The sequence below is a fragment of the Bufo gargarizans genome, chromosome 10 (genome assembly GCF_014858855.1).
Source record: "Bufo gargarizans isolate SCDJY-AF-19 chromosome 10, ASM1485885v1, whole genome shotgun sequence".
Classification (NCBI taxonomy): Eukaryota; Metazoa; Chordata; class Amphibia; order Anura; family Bufonidae; genus Bufo; species Bufo gargarizans.
Window position 1 is genome coordinate 12,339,142 of NC_058089.1, and position 17,393 is coordinate 12,356,534.

General features: G+C 51.3%; 1 protein-coding gene across 1 annotated transcript; it reads right to left on the reverse strand.

Moving 5' to 3' along the window:
- Positions 1 to 6,063: 6,063 nt before the first annotated feature.
- On the reverse strand, positions 6,064 to 16,835 carry C10H11orf58 (chromosome 10 C11orf58 homolog). Its single transcript, XM_044271027.1, has 5 exons — positions 16,680 to 16,835; positions 14,116 to 14,199; positions 8,946 to 9,006; positions 7,875 to 7,984; positions 6,064 to 6,632 (listed from the first exon to the last, which is right to left on the reverse strand). The coding sequence occupies exons 1-5, from the start codon at positions 16,749 to 16,751 to the stop codon at positions 6,384 to 6,386; spliced, it is 576 nt and encodes a 191-aa protein (XP_044126962.1). The 5' UTR covers positions 16,752 to 16,835; the 3' UTR covers positions 6,064 to 6,383.
- Positions 16,836 to 17,393: the final 558 nt, after the last annotated feature.

The following is a 17,393-nucleotide window of genomic DNA, read 5'->3' on the forward strand; positions in this document are numbered from 1 at the left end:
GCTGCACATGGGCCTAGTCAAAAAATCTAGTGCCAGGCTGTACTGGAGTGGGGACATACAGGTCCTTCTAAAAAAATTAGCAGATTGTGATAAAGTTCATTATTTTCTGTAATGTGCTGATAAACATTAGACTTTCATATATTTTAGATTCATTACACACCAACTGAAGAAGTTCAAGCCTTTTATTGTTTTAATATTGATGATTTTGGCAAACAGCTCATGAAAACACAAAATTCCTATCTAAAAAAATTTGCATATCATGAAAAGGTTCTCTAAACGAGCTATTAACCTAATCATCTGAATCAACTAATTAACTCTAAACACCTGCAAAAGATTCATGAGGCTTTTAAAAACTCCCAGCCTGGTTCATTACTCAAAACCGCAATCATGGGTAAGACTGCCGCCCTGACTGCTGTCCAGAAGGCCATCATTGACACCCTCAAGCAAGAGGGTAAGACACAGAAAGACATGTCTGAACAAATAGGCTGTTCCCAGAGGGCTGTATCAAGGCCCCTCAGTGGGAAGTCTGTGGGAAGGAAAAAGTGTGGCCGAAAACGCTGCACAACGAGAAGAGGTGACCGGACCCTGAGGAAGATTGTGGAGAAGGACCGATTCCAGACCTTGGGGGACCTGCGGAAGCAGTGGACTGAGTCTGGAGTAGAAACATCCAGAGCCCCCGTGTACAGGCGTGTGCAGGAAATGGGCTACAGGTGCCGCATTCCCCAGGAACAGCGGCAGAAGCGTCTGACCTGGGCTACAGAGAAGCGGCACTGGACTGTTGCATGTCATTCGGAGATCAAGGTGCCAGAGTCTGGAGGAAGACTGGGGAGAGGGAAATGCCAAAATGCCTGAAGTCCAGTGTCAAGTACCCACAGTCAGTGCTGGTCTGGGGTGCCATGTCAGCTGCTGGTGTTGGTCCACTGTGTTTTATCAAGGGCAGGGTCAATGCAGCCGCCATCAGGAGATTTTGGAGCACTTCATGCTTCCATCTGCTGAAAAGCTTTATGGAGATGAAGATGTCATTTTTCAGCACGACCTGGCACCTGCTCACAGCGCCAACACCACTGGTAAATGGTTTACTGACCATGGTATTACTGGGCTCAATTGGCCTGCCAACTCTCCTGACCTGAACCCCATAGAGAATCTGTGGGATATTGGGAAGAGAAAGTTGAGAGATGCAAGACCCAACACTCTGGATGAGCTTAAGGCCGCTATCGAAGCATCCTGGGCCTCCATAACACCTCGGCAGTGCCACAGGCTGATTGCCTCCATGCCACACCGCAGTGAAGCATCCTGGGCCTCCATAACACCTCAGCAGTGCCACAGGCTGATTGCCTCCATGCCACACCACATTGAAGCCTCCTGGGCCTCCATAACACCTCAGCAGTGCCACAGGCTGATTGCCTCCATGCCACGCCGCATTGAAGCCTCCTGGGCCTCCATAACACCTCAGCAGTGCCACAGGCTGATTGCCTCCATGCCACGCCGCATTGAATCCTCCTGGGCCTCCATAACACCTCAGCAGTGCCACAGGCTGATTGCCTCCATGCCACGCCGCATTGAAGCAGTCATTTCTGCAAAAGGATTCCGACCAAGTATTGAGTGCATAACTGAACATAATTATTTGAAGGTTGACTTTTTTTGTATTAAAAACACTTTTCTTTTATTGGTCGGATGAAATATGCTAATTTTTTGAGATAGGAAATTTGGGTTTTCATGAGCTGTGGCCAAAATCATCAATATTAAAACAATAAAAGGCTTGAACTACTTCAGTTGTGTGTAATGAATCTAAAATATATGAAAGTCTAATGTTTATCAGTACATTACAGAAAATAATGAACTTTATCACAATATGCTAATTTTTTGAGAAGGACCTGTACTCTACCAGACCCCACTTTACAGATAATGCAGCATATCCCCCCCCCCCAAGGTGATCCTGCCTATGACCGCCTGTACAAAATCGTGCCGGTCATCGATCACTTTGGGCCAAATTTGTACAGGCCTATGTACCTGGAAGGGAGGTTGTGGTTGATAAGTCTCATATGCGTTCAAGGGGAGACTCAGTTTCCGCCAGTATGTTCCCTCAAAGCGGGCGAGTTATGGCGTGAAGCTGTACAAACTTTGTGAGTACACCTCAGGGTACACTTACAAGTTTCGTGTGTAGGAGGGGCGAGATTCCTATATTCAACCCCCAGAATGTCCCCCCCACCCTGGGTGTTAGCGGGAAACTTGTGCGAGACCTTATGCACCCACTGCTAGATAACGGTTAACACCTGTACGTGGATAACTTTTATACTAGAATCCCCTTGTTCCAGTCTCTCGCCGCCAGATCCACGTCCACTTGTGGGACCGTGCGGAAAAATCAATGCAGCCTCCCTGCCCACCCCCTCCAGGTACCTATCCCCAGGGGTGAGACCCGTGCCCTCACCAGTGAAAACCTGCTGCTGGTCAGATATAAGGACAAGAGGGATGTCCTTGTACTGTCCACAATCCATGGTAACAGCATCACCCCTGTCCCTGTGCGAGGTACCGCGGCAACGGTCCTCAAGCCTGATTGTATCGTTGACTACAATCGGTATATGGGAGGAGTTGATCTCTCTGATAAAGTCCTCAAGCCATATAACGCCATGCGCAAAACGCGGACTTGGTACAAAAAAATTGTGGTCTACTTGGTGCAGGTTGCCATGTACAACTCTTTTGTACTATCCCGAAGCGCTGGCAGCACAGGGACATTCCTCCAGTTCTATGAGGCGGTGGATGTGACCATGGCCATGCACTGACAGGTGAAAACAGCGCGGACACCGGAAGTGCAGAGGATCAAATCGGCAGGGAGCAGGCGAGTTTAACTCTTCGGTTTCAGTGGCCATGATGCAGGAACGTGTTAGAAATTCATTCTTAGTGGGAAATCCCTTTAAGCCCCTAATACAGAGATATTCAGGTCAATTACTGGGAACAAGTGTCCATAGGAGCGCTCATTCCTGATAACTGGCCGGTATAATCGAGCCGCACATCTCTGTGTAATCAGGGATGTGCTACTGATAATCAATATAACTAAATGAAGGCGGAATGACTGTGATAGCGATCATTCCTCCCCAGTCACTTTACATTGGCCTGTGCAATAGCGCTTGCTATTACTCGCGCTCCGTGGTGGCCCACACAGCGCTGTACTGTGTCCTGACACATTGTGTGTGACATCAGGTCCCAGTGCAGCGTGCGAAGAAGAGGCTGGAGAGTCGGCGGCGCCCCTACAGGAAAGGTAAGCATTTTACCTGCGCTGGGGACTGATGGCTAGGAGCACGGAATGGTGGCACTGGGAAGGAGGGGGGGGGCTGATTAGTTTTTATAAAGGCAAACGTTCTTTTCATTATTATTTTTTCTTATTAGAGTACTCAATCATTGGATAAAAGAGTCTATAGCTTCGGCCCTAATGGGCAGCATAACGGATCCGGACATAGACTTCTATTATGAACGAATACCTCTTAAAGTCATAGAATTCCGTTATATTCTGTGATAACGGAATTCACACTGAACCTAAACTTGCAAACAGCAAGTTCACTCAACCTTAGTCGCTATGATTCAGCACAAACCGTGTAAGGCTGTGTTCACCGGCCTCCCAGGGAATATGCCAGAATGAACACGTCTGCTCACAATGTGGAGCCCCGGCCGTGCACCACCTTGCTCCCCGGCAATGTGTAGGGAAACTATACCTGTAAAATGGGAGAGGTACGCACCACCAGAAAGAAAACCTCCATTCTGTACACTGCAGGTTGTCTCCAGCATACTGCAAAACAGAAAGAGTGGTGACACGATGCTCTGTAATACAAACTATTAGCTTTATTAATTATAGGTAAAGGACCCTTTAAGATAGGCATCCCCAAACTGCGGCCCTCCAGCTGTTACAAAACTACAACTCCTAGCATGCCCGAACAGCCTACAGGTATCATCCTACAGCAGGGCATTGTGGGAGATGTAGTTTTACAACAGCTGGAGGGCCGCAGTTTGAGGATGCCTGCTTTAACCCTAAGTTCACACCTGAGCGTTTTACAGCGCGTTCAAACGCGCTGTAAAACGCCCAACACGTGAAAACCAATGCTTCCCTTTGGCCCTGGTTCACACTTGAGCGTTTTACAGCGCGTTTGAACGCGCTGTAAAACGCCCGACGCATAAACAAGTTCTTGAGCCTTTTTTTGGGGCGTTTGTCGCGCGTTTTGGCCATAGACTCATTTGACAACACTGCAGTCAATCACACAAACGCGCGTTTACTATTGCAAAAAACTTGCATAAAAATGCGCGACAAATACGCGCGTCTCAAACGCTCAGGTGTGAACCCAGGGTCAGAGAACATCATATCACCGTTCCATGCGGTGGGCTCCGATTTCACACACAGACACGGCTGCTCAATCAGATGCCAAGCGCGCCGCAGCGTTCACAGCATGGCTGCTAGTGGACATTCCTCTTGCACGTATGGCACAGTCTGAACTCGACCATGCTGCCACCCTGGAGCAATAATAACGTATACATAGTGGGGCAGCAGAAGCGAGTCTGACAGTGACGCTTTGCCCCATTTTGGACTCCTGCATGCTCCGCTGGGTGTGCGTGTGTATAGGGGAGCAGGTTCAGCATGCAGCGGCCTCAGATTCTGGGGGTCACGTCTGGTAATGCAGTTTATACTCAGACACCCGAGAAAACACAAGACTGGACCCACTTACAAGAACCCCCCAGATGCCATATACACCCCCTCCCGGCAGTATCAGCTGCTTATCCCACCCCTCCCCCAGCACCGATTTCTTTGGCATGATTCCTGACTTTGACTTGCAGACGAGAAGAAAGCGTCTTCATAGTGACAGAGTACAAAGCAGCCTGGAAATGAACGCACATCAGAGCAGCCGCCATTCTGTTTGAACCGGCATATTGATTGGCTTTGACCCGTTTGCATCTTCTCTCTATTATCCGCGCTGCTGAACTAAATCGACTGCAATGAACTTTCCGCAGAAACTTCTTCACTTATTTCTTCAGTTCAAAGCCCAGAATGGAGTAAAGGGCATTTTTAATAGTCGCCTGTTGAGGCATTCTGTGTGATAACCGCACCGAGAATCTACAGGCAGACGGGCGAGGGAAGCAAACCAGGTGTGAGGGCCCCGGGTCCTGCACGGGCGGAGGGGCTACTGAGAGCCATGAGGCCACACACATAGATTTACCTGACGGCTCAGGACAGCCAGCATGGCCCCCATTACTGCTGCTACTCCCAGTTCAATGTATATAAGAACTGTCATGGATGCCAGAAACAACAAAACAGCGCTAAACATGACAGGATTTCTACATTTAGGGTATTTTGGGCGATTTAACCATTTGCAGCTCCCTGTCCTCAGTGCCTGCTGCTCCATCATCCATAGTCTCAGCTGCTGGAGCCGAGCAGTGCTATAGGCCCCACATCTCTGCATCAGGCCCTCCATCTTAACATCCTATCCCCGATACGCAGACACTGCAGGTTTCGCAGGCAACGGGCCAGGTCCGCAGTCAGTTACGATTTCTAGAAATACACCAATGGAAAGAGACATCTTACAAACTGCAACATATGAATACCACCATCTAACCACATGAGCCTTGCCATCGAACGACGCCCATGACCAGAGAAGCAGCCGTCTCCATCACTTCTCGCCTGTAAGCCCTGCAGAGAAGCCCCGAAGGTCTGCTATGAGACTGGCTTCCCTCTTCTGAATCTTATGTCCCGTTATAAGCCCACCATATACAGCACCAAGAAGTAAAGAAAACCATCGGTAACAGGGAAAGCTGGGTGACAACCATCATGGCTGCCGAGTACCATAAGGGTTCATCCTCTAGAACTGTGGAAAAGCTGGGTGGCAAACACACTGGACAATCAGCTATATAGAAGTCAGTTAAATTAGGGGGACTGTGATGGCGGCCATGATTGATGTCACCCAGCTTTTCCAGCTAAAGACAGACCCTGAAGACCAAAATCCTACCCCGACAGAAGCAGTGACGCTGGGATTTGTATTTCCTGTATAAGCGCAGAGTCCGGCGCCCACATAGTGACCACAGAACTGCGGCCTTGATTTAGGTTTATTTCACAAAACAAGAAAAAGAAAATATCCAAATAAAGGAAAATGTACAAAAATGAAACCCGCTAAAATTGCCCTCATTGCTGCCGGAAAGCCGACCAGTCAGTGATCCACAGGAACCCTATGGGAAGAGACATGAGCGTGTTGGGGGGGGGGGGGGGGGTCACAGGAGTGCGGAGGGCAAGCGGCAGAATATATATCACTCTCCCCCTCTTCATGGCTCAGGACATCCAGTGTAAACCACATTGGGGGTCCATGCTTCCTTCTAATGTCCCAAACCAGGACTCCCCACAATAAAGGGGGTTATAATCCGCTGGACTTGACAAACTGCATTTTGTAGTTGCACTTGGCTTTCTTTTCAGAGGAGCTGTCATTATTGCTCTGTATGGTGGCGGCTTTGTGCTCGGTGGTTTCTGCTGCAGCGGCACTGTGGTTGGCGGTCTTCCCTGCCGGCTGACTCTCGGAGTCGCTGGCGCTGTCACCTGAATCCGGCTGGTTCTCTGCTCCGGGGCAGCTTTCTGGAGAAGGCGGCTTTTCTTCTGTACCCGCAGGCTACAAAGATAAAAGTCATCATTTATGTCATACAGAAACTGAGGAGGGGGTGGGGGTGACTGGGGGCATCGGGGCAACTGCTGGGACTCTCCCACCACAACACCTTAGAGTTTTACCAGACATAGCGCCCCCTATCTGTGTGTGGCCTCTGCATATGCACGAAGAAAACGACCGTTACTGATAATTGCTTTTCTGGAGCCCACAAGGAAGAGCTCCAGGAAAGGAAGCCTAAGGCTGGTTTCACACGGGCGTTTTGCACTCGCGTGAGAAAAATCGTGCATGTTTGGTACCCAAACCGGAACTTCTTCACAGAAGTTCGGGCTTGGGATCGGTGTTCTGTAGATTGTATTATTTCCCTTATAACCAAGGGAAAATATTACATTCTGAATACAGAATGCATAGTAAAATAACTGGTGGGGTTGAAAAAAAAAAAATTTACAAATAATTTAACTCACCTTAATCCACTTGCTCGCGCAGCCGGCATCTCTCCTGTCTCTTTCTTTGCCGATTGCAGTCAAAGGACCTGTGGTGATGTCACTCCGGTCATCACATGGTCCGTCACATGATCTTTTACCATGGTGATGTGACGGACCATGTGGTGACCGGAGAGACATCACCACAGGTCCTTTGACTGCAATCGGCAAAGAAAGAGACAGGAGAGATGCCGGCTGCGCGAGCAAGTGGGTTAAGGCGAGTAAAATTATTTATTTTTTAACCCCTCCAGCGCTATTGTACTATGCATTCTGTATTCAGAATGCTATTATTTTCCCTTCTAACCATGTTATAAAAGGGAAAATAATAAAATGATCGGGTCTCCATCCTGATCGTCTCCTAGCAACCATGCGTGAAAATCGCACCGCATCCGCACTTGCTTGCGATTTTCACGAGGCCCCATTCACTTCTATGGGGCCTGCGTTGCATGGATTAATCACACCGCAACGCACAATATAGAACATGCTGCGATTTTCACGCAACGCATGAGTGATGCGTGAAAATCACCGCTCATGCTCACAGCCCCATAGAAATGAATGGGTCCAGATTCAGTGCGGGTGCAAAGCGTTCACATCACACATCGCATCCATGCGGAATACTCGCCCGTGTGAAAGGGACCTAAGAAGACGCTGGGGACAGAAAAGCCAGAATTAACAGAAAAATAAAAACACGATGGGGTGGACATTAGCCGCAGTGATGCACAGCACTGAGCGGGGGACACAGTCCGGTAATTATAATGTACACACTTACCTCGTTGAATCCGAGGCCGCAGTGGCGCCGGTTTCTCCCAGACATGCTGCTGTCCATGCCCTGCTGGAACTGATGCTCCAGTTCATCGTTCATTTTGCGATCTTCGTCTCCTGTGAAGCAGAAGATCCTCATTACCAAGAGGCAGAGACTCCAGGGGTGCTCACCAGACACCGACATAACGGCTGCGCTCCTAAAGATGTCCCCAACAGCAGCTGGACCATGGGGGCTGCACAAAGGACGCTCTGCGTACATTCAGACAAGGCAGGTTAGAGGTCTGGGACTATCCTGGGAATCTGAATGAGACTTACAGAGGCACCTGCAGCAGATATTCAGTCACAGATCAGCGCTGGGGCACAAATCTGAGCCATTCACAAATGACGAATGTGCCCTGGTGACCCCAGAAAGAGCGGTCTGGCATGTCACCCACAGCGCATGCAGGGGGTGCCCAGAGGTGGCAGAAAGTAAAAGAGCGAAACGAAAAAAAAAAAAAAAAGGATAAAAAAAGTCATAAAGACTCCAAAATGTTATCAATAAAAATTACAGATCATCCACAAAAAATTTGCCTCACACGGCCCCGTAGAAATAACTAAAAATATTATGGGCATCAGTGGCAACGCCGTAAATAACAGAACCCATTAAACTGTGGCAGAAATGTGGGAGGTTTTGCAGGTCTCCCCCATTTGGTGTTTCGATCACTACGATGTGTTGATTTGGTGTTTTTTTTTTTACATTTTACTACCTTTGCACAATAACCCAATGGCCGTATCCCAAGACCCAGAACTTCATTAGACTCTGGCTGCCGTGTAAAGGCATTGGCAACTCGCAATCACAGAGCCGCCTTGTTGGAAACAGCTTAGATACCACAGCAACTACTGACTGCAGCATCTAAGGGGTCTCCCTGCACAGGAGACTCGCTCTGACTAGAGGTTTAAAAGGACAAAAAAAAAAGCATTGGTGGTCACTAAGGGGTAAAGAAGACTTCAGACCTTTAAGTACAGCCCAGGTGTCAGCGGTCAATCATTTCCTCCAGTTGTCACTACCCATGTCAGTACCCTTCTCATGACTCCTTACCTGACCTGAAGTGAGAGGTGGATTTGTGGTCTCCAATGATGAGACGCCCCGTGTGTTCTCTCTGGAAATCAAAACACAGCTCAATGGCAGATGACAGAAAAGATGGGGGTTGCACAAAATTTACTATCCCCCTTCCACGAAAAAAAAAGTAGAGCAGAGTCACATGTGGCAACCAATCTGATTGATGCAAAACCAGCAGGGGCACCCAAAATGTGTGCATCCAGCGACCAGCTAGAGAGCACATCCTGCGAGCATCAACAATCCCTGGAAATCTCATCCCTCTTCACACGTGTCCATTCAGTGACCACTAGAGAGCACACCCTGCAAGCGTCAATCCTTGGAAATTTCAGCCCTCCTCACCTGTGTATCCAGCGACCACTAGAGAGCACACCCTGCGAGCATCAACAACCCCGGGAAATCTCAGCCCTCTTCACACGTGTGCATTCAGTGACCACTAGAGAGCACACCCTGCAAGCGTCAATCCTGGGAAATTTCAGCCCTCCTCACCTGTGTATCCAGCGATCACTAGAGAGTAGAGATGAGCGAACTTGTGTTTTAAGTTCGGCGTCTAAAGTTCGGGGTCGGGTTAGCGGAGAATCCCGATATGGATCCGGATATGGATTCCGACTTCCGTTGTGGTCCGTGGTAGCGGAATCAATAATGGCCGATTATTGATTCCGCTACCACGGACCACAACGGAAGTCGGAATCCATATCCGGAACCATATCGGGATTCTCCGCTAACCCGACCCCGAACTTTAGACGCCGAACTTAAAACACGAGTTCGCTCATCTCTACTAGAGAGCACACCCTGCGAGCATCAACAACCCCGGGAAATCTCAGCCCTCCTCACGTGTGTATCCAGCGATCACTAGAGAGCACACCCTGCGAGCATCAACAACCCTGGGAAATCTCAGCCCTCCTCACGTGTGTATCCAGCGATCACTAGAGAGCACACCCTGCGAGCATCAACAACCCTGGGAAATCTCAGCCCTCCTCACGTGTGCATCCAGTGACAACTAGAGAGCACACCCTGCAAGCGTCAATCCTGGGAACTTTCAGCCCTCCTCACCTGTGTAGGGCTGCAACGATAAATTGACTTTATCGATAATATTCGATAACGGGATTCGTTGTCGAAGAATCCAGTTATCGAATAATCGCTGATTCGTTGCTATGCGGGCGGTTTACTTTAATTCACTGCATCTTTATTTTACCTTACAATGAAGCTCCGGTAACAGGCAGAGTGGACTGCGGCGTAACGTCACTTACTCACGTGACGCACCTGCTCCGCCTCCTTCATTCATAAAGTGGGCGGAGCAGGAGTGTGTCACCTTACGCCGCCGCCCGCACTGCCCGTTACCTGAGCTTCAATGTAAGGTAATAAAGATGCGCTGACGCTGAGTAAAAGTTACTGCCAGAATAGTCTGCTGTGAGCAGGGGGACCTTGTGCCCGGCACCGCTATGGGCAAGGGGGACCTTGTGCCCGGCACCGCTATGGGCAAGGGGGACCTTGTGCCCGGCACCGCTATGGGCAAGGGGGACCTTGTGCACCGTTATTGGGGAGGGGGACCTGTGCACTGTTATTGGGGAGGGGGACCTGTGCAAAGTTATTGGGGAGGGGGACCTGTGCACCGTTATTGGGGGGGGGGGGGTGGGACCTGTGCACCGTTATTGGGGGGGGGGGGGGGGGGGAACCTGTGCACCGTTATTGGGGAGGGGGGACCTGTGCACCGTTATTGGGGAGGGGGGGATCTGTGCACAGTTATTGGGGAGGGGGGGGATCTGTGCACAGTTATTGGGGAGGGGGGATCTGTGCACCGTTATTGGGGAGGGGGGGATCTGTGCACCGTTATTGGGGAGGGGGGATCTGTGCACCGTTATTGGGGAGGGGGGATCTGTGCACCGTTATTGGGGAGGGGGGATCTGTGCACCGTTATTGGGGAGGGGGGATCTGTGCACCGTTATTGGGGAGGGGGGGGGATCTGTGGATGACACATATAGCATAAGATGCTATATAGTGCCACCCACAGATCCCCCCCTCCCCATAACAGTGCCACCCACAGATCCCCCCTCCCCATAACAGTGCCACCCACAGATCCCCCCTCCCCATAACAGTGCCACCCACAGATCCCCCCTCCCCATAACAGTGCCACCCACAGATCCCCCCTCCCCATAACAGTGCCACCCACAGATCCCCCCTCCCCATAACAGTGCCACCCACAGATCCCCCCTCCCCATAACAGTGCCACCCACAGATCCCCCCCTCCCCATAACAGTGCCACCCACAGATCCCCCCCTCCCCATAACAGTGCCACCCACAGATCCCCCTCCCCATAACAGTGCCATCCACAATTTGTTTTAATATGGTCTTTGAACATAATTTTTCAAGTAAAATCATATAAACCTCTTTGTTTTGTAATTTTGGTATTTTTCCTGATTAAATTATCGATTATTCAAATAATCACTAGAGAGCACACCCTGCGAGCATCAACAATCCCTGGAAATCTCAGCCCTCCTCACGTGTGCATCCAGCGACCACTAGAGAGCACACCCTGCGAGCATCTACAATCCAGGGAAATGGAGATTATTTTTATTGCAGTGACGGCTTCTTTTTACCACGCGGTGGTCTATTTGCTTGGATTTTCCCATATGAGCCGCTGACGCGGCTGGGTAGGACATAGTTGTGGGGGATCCGTGGATGACGCGCTGTTGTTATGTGGGGGATCCGTGGATGACGCGCTGTTGTTATGTGGGGGATCCGTGGATGACGCGCTGTTGTTATGTGGGGGATCCGTGGATGACGCGCTGTTGTTATGTGGGGGATCCGTGGATGACGCGCTGTTGTTATGTGGGGGATCCGTGGATGACGCGCTGTTGTTATGTGGGGGATCCGTGGATGACGCGCTGTTGTTATGTGGGGGATCCGTGGATGACGCGCTGTTGTTATGTGGGGGATCCGTGAATGACGCGCTGTTGTTATGTGGGGGATCCGTGAATGACGCGCTGTTGTTATGTGGGGGATCCGTGAATGACGCGCTGTTGTTATGTGGGGGATCCGTGGATGACGCGCTGTTGTTATGTGGGGGATCCGTGGATGACGCGCTGTTGTTATGTGGGGGATCCGTGGATGACGCGCTGTTATGTGGGGGATCCGTGGATGACGCGCTGTTGTTATGTGGGGGATCTGTGGATGACTCTGTTATGTGGGGGACATGTGGATGGCACTGTTATAGGGGATGTGTGCTATGACACATAGGGCCATGAGGGGGGCCAGCATAAGACACACATATAGCATCTTATGCTGGTCCCCCTCATGGCCCTATGTGTCCCCTCATGTGTCCTAAACTGCGCACATAACTGGCTTTGTGTGTAAAGTATTTTACTACTGTGTAGCCTCTGTAGTCTGTACTCACTGTCACAGTACTATGAATGCACAGGAAGCAGGAGCGTTACTAAGTGACGTCAGTCACGCGCCAGCCGGCCCGCTCGCTGCAGTGCATTCATCATAATAGTGAGTACAGAGGCTGGCCATTTTATCAGTAGGAGTCGGAGAGAGCTTGTTTCACACAGTAGTAAAATACTTTACACAAAAAGCCAGTTATGTGCGCGGGGCCCCTTCGTATATAATCACTGCATTTTCGGGTCGGCCAAATCGCCATATCGCATTTGGCGATTATCGCAATTCAATTATTTTTTCGATATATCGTGCGGCCCTACTCGGAACCAAGACAGAGCTGAAAGAACCATATGAGCACTTACTTGCACCGGTGCGCAGTCACACAGTACCTGGAGAGATGTACACATACTAGTAGCCTGGCACCAGCAGTGGGACTAGCACTGTACAGGCTGTGCACATGGGCACTGGTCAGGTAAGTACTCGTACGGCACCTCTGCCTGTTCGCTGCGTATACCCCTCTAACAATGCTGTGGGTTCTGACTGTTCTGGGGACCACCAATCCACTTCTAGCAACTTTGTCCCAGTATTTCATATCACTAGGTTCTCTTTAAAGGGTTTGTCCGCTTTCAGGTCGTGAAAAGTCGCAAGTTATGGTGCAAAAATTGGTGTATAACATAATTGGTGACCTTTACACCACAATAGTGATGTGAAAGGTTTGATAAAGGTCCCTAGGTTTCAGCCTACCATCCGGAGCATACACGGACGGGGGCAAAGGAGGCCATAGCGCAGCACCCACCACCCATAGGCTCCCATTGTAAACACAAAGTATAATGCAGTGGAGGCCCCTGTATCGGACATGTATGCGACGCCACGTCCCTTTCAGACACATCTTTACACAATGTTGCATCTCGATACAGAATTGTATGAAAGGAGCCAAAAACTGAAGAAGTGCTGAGATTTCTGTCTCCTACTTCCAACTGACCACCAGTAATGGCCACCATGACACTGCACAGGGGAAGCCATCCAGCCTTCTAAAAACAAGAATACCTCCGCTCTGTGTCAGTCTTTACAGTGGTTCTCGCATTCTATTTATGAGCTAGGAAGCTCAGCATAAACAGATATTGAATAAGGGTCATGGGAATTTTACATAGAACCAATGGAGAAAATAAAAAATCCCCATAGATCGCAGACCGCCAGGGTTCCAGTAATCGCCGTCTTCCATGAGGACGGTCACCTGCATTGGTAAAGGGGGGCTCTGACTCCAGAAGATGACATTTATTATGTAGAGAAAGTTCCAGGCACTTACTAATGTATTGTGATTCTCCATGTTGCCTCCTTTGCTGGCTAAACTCATTTTTCCATCACATTATACACTGCTCGTTTCCATGGTTACGACCACCCTGTAAATCCAGCAGTAGTGGTCATGCTTGCACACTATAGTAAAATGCACCAGCCCGTGTGAGCTCCCAAAGTCCCAGTCACCAGAGAGTACGGTGCTATAGTGTGCAAGCACGACCACCACTGCTGAATTCCAGGGTGGTCATAACCGTGGAAACGAGCAGTGTATAACCAGCAAAGGAGGCAATATGAAGAATCACAATACATAAGGGAGTGCCTTGTATTAACTACATGATAAACGCAATTTGCTGAAGTGAGAGGACCCCTTTAAATATCATGGCACTACCTTTACCTGGACACAAGACCCCAAAGTCATGGCTGGGCAGACACCATCGGTAATACTTATCTCCTAATGCGGCTTCTCCTGTCACCTCACCTTTGCGGCCCCCATAAGTCTCAGGAATTTCTGTTTCCGCTCCTCATTGCCGAGATCTGCCTTGTCCCAGCTGCAGCTACCGGCCTGGAAATTAAAAACTTTTATTAGTACAAACACGCTGACCGACAAGAGAGCTGTAAGCGAGAGAAGCGAAGCTCCCACAAGAGTGCAGAGAGCAAGCGACAGCGTCCAACAACAGAGCTGCGAGAGAGAGCAGGGAAATGTCCTACAAGAGTGCAGAGAAAAGTGAGAGCGTCCGACAAGAGAGCAGAGAGAGAGCGAGAGGAGGTAAGTGTCCTACAAGAGTGCAGAGAGAAAAACAAGGCTTGCGATAATAAAGCTGCGAGCAAAAGGAGGAACATCCTGGAAAACACTAAATAATGAAGATTATTCTTTTTACCACATAGAGGTGCCTCCTCCTGCACCAGGAGAGATGTGCACATACTAATCAGCCTGCAAGAGGGGGGAGCATCCATCCGACAAGTGGGCTGTGAGCAAGAGGGGGGGGGGGGCATCCATCCGACAAGTGGGCTGCGAGCAATAGCGGGGGGGCATCCATCCGACAAGTGGGCTGCGAGCAATAGCGGGGCGGCATCCATCCGACAAGTGGGCTGCGAGCAATAGCGGGGCGGCATCCATCCGACAAGTGGGCTGCGAGCAATAGCGGGGCGGCATCCATCCGACAAGTGGGCTGCGAGCAATAGTGGGGGAGCATCCGTCCGACAAGTGGGCTGCGAGCAAAACGGGGGGGAAGCATCCGTCCGACAAGCGGGCTGCGAGCAGGGGGGAGGGCGAAGCATCCATCCGACAAGTGGGCTGCGAGCAATAGTGGGGGAGCATCCGTCCGACAAGTGGGCTGCGAGCAAAACGGGGGGGAAGCATCCGTCCGACAAGCGGGCTGCGAGCAGGGGGGAGGGCGAAGCATCCATCCGACAAGTGGGCTGCGAGCAAGGCGAAGCATCCATCCGACAAGTGGGCTGCGAGCAAGGGGGAGGGCGAAGCATCCATCCGACAAGTGGGCTGCGAGCAAGATGGGGGGGGGGGGGGGGCATCCATCCGACAAGTGGGCTGCGAGCAATAGCGGGGGGGCATCCATCCGACAAGTGGGCTGCGAGCAATAGCGGGGGGGCATCCATCCGGCAAGTGGGCTGCGAGCAATAGCGGGGGGGCATCCATCCGACAAGTGGGCTGCGAGCAATAGCGGGGGGGCATCCATCAGACAAGTGGGCTGCGAGCAATAGCGGGGCGGCATCCATCCGACAAGTGGGCTGCGAGCAATAGCGGGGGGGCATCCATCCGACAAGTGGGCTGCGAGCAATAGCGGGGGGGCATCCATCCGACAAGTGGGCTGCGAGCAATAGCGGGGCGGCATCCATCCAACAAGTGGGCTGCGAGCAATAGCGGGGCGGCATCCATCCGACAAGTGGGCTGCGAGCAATAGCGGGGCGGCATCCATCCGACAAGTGGGCTGCGAGCAATAGCGGGGCAGCATCCGTCCGACAAGTGGGCTGCGAGCAATAGCGGGGCAGCATCCGTCCGACAAGTGGGCTGCGAGCAATAGTGGGGGAGCATCCGTCCGACAAGTGGGCTGCGAGCAAAACGGGGGGGGGGGAAGCATCCGTCCGACAAGCGGGCTGCGAGCAGGGGGGAGGGCGAAGCATCCATCCGACAAGTGGGCTGCGAGCAAGGGGGAGGGCGAAGCATCCATCCGACAAGTGGGCTGCGAGCAAGGGGGAGGGCGAAGCATCCATCCGACAAGTGGGCTGCGAGCAAGGGGGAGGGCGAAGCATCCATCCGACAAGTGGGCTGCGAGCAAGATGGGGGGGCAGGGTCTGAGAGAGGGGGCAGGGTCCGACAACGGGGGGCAATGCCTGAGAGAGGGGCCAGGGTACGACAACAGGGGGCAATGCCTGAGGGAGGGGGCAGGGTCTGACAACAGGGGGCAATGCCTGAGGGAGGGGGCAGGGTCTGACAACAGGGGGCAATGCCTGAGGGAGGGGGCAGGGTCTGACAACAGGGGGCAATGCCTGAGGGAGGGGGCAGGGTCTGACAACAGGGGGCAATGCCTGAGGGAGGGGGCAGGGTCTGACAACAGGGGGCAATGCCTGAGGGAGGGGGCAGGGTCTGACAACAGGGGGCAATGCCTGAGGGAGGGGGCAGGGTCTGACAACAGGGGGCAATGCCTGAGGGAGGGGGCAGGGTCTGACAACAGGGGGCAATGCCTGAGAGAGGGGGCAGGGTCAGACAACGGGGCAATGCCTGAGGGAGGGGGCAGGGTCTGACAACGGGGCAATGCCTGAGGGAGGGGGCAGGGTCTGACAACGGGGCAATGCCTGAGGGAGGGGGCAGGGTCTGACAACCGGGCAATGCCTGAGAGAGGGGGCAGGGTCTGACAACACGGGGCAATGCCTGAGGGAGGGGGCAGGCCCAGGGTCTGACAACCGGGCAATGCCTGAGGGAGGGGGCAGGGTCCGACAACGGGGCACCTTTTCTCTCTGTCAGGCGTCCAGTACTTTACTATTACAGACAGACACCAAGCAGAGATCAGCAGCATCATTCGTCACCTCGTCGTCCGGGCTTTGGGCCCCTCTCTTGTGGCTCCGCCGACGCTCCTCGCCCTCACCCTTGCGACTCATCGCTCCCGTTCTCCGATCTAATCGTACACACGCAAAGGACGTTGGGATGTGTAATTGTGTAGTCGTTCAGTGGCGATCACGTGTTTCCTGTCTGCTGTAAAAACTACATCTCCCGTCATCCTTCTCTGCGCATGTTCAGTCGGCTTAGCTACGTGTCCTTCACTGACTGTGAAAGGGTGTTGCCTTCGGAGCCGTTGAATTTGAATCAATCGCAGAGCGCATGCGCTAATCAACCTGTGTAGAGGATAGGATACACATGCTTCAGAAGAAATATCCATATCAGATCACACCAGGGTCACCAACCCTCCAGCAATTTCTGGACAATTTCCTGTGTCTGTGAAAAAAAAATATTGATGTGTCTGTGATTTTTTTTTTAGGCTGGTGGTACTTGACTAGATACCTGGTAATTATCATCATTTTACAGCTCACAGTAAATGAGTTCTGATCAGTATATTGAGTTTTAGACATGGATTATTTATAATACTTATTATTTATTATGGTTTTCCAATTTGTCCGTAAAAAATGTTGACTGTCCGTGATTTTGGGATATGTTGTCCAGAATTAGGAAAATGTCTGGTTGGCAACCCTGGGTCATACAGAGTCCCTCAGATCTATATCTTATACTACAGACATTCTCATATC

Bases quoted from the DNA above. Each gene is read 5' to 3' on its own strand.
- C10H11orf58 (XM_044271027.1), bottom strand. From the start codon at position 16,751: ATGAGTCGCAAGGGTGAGGGCGAGGAGCGTCGGCGGAGCCACAAGAGA. The intron at 9,007-14,115 runs GTGAGGTGACAG...TTTGATTTCCAG, and splicing joins GACTTATGGGGGCCGCAAAG to AGAGAACACACGGGGCGTCT. The intron at 6,633-7,874 runs GTAAGTGTGTAC...TTATCTTTGTAG, and splicing joins GCGGCCTCGGATTCAACGAG to CCTGCGGGTACAGAAGAAAA.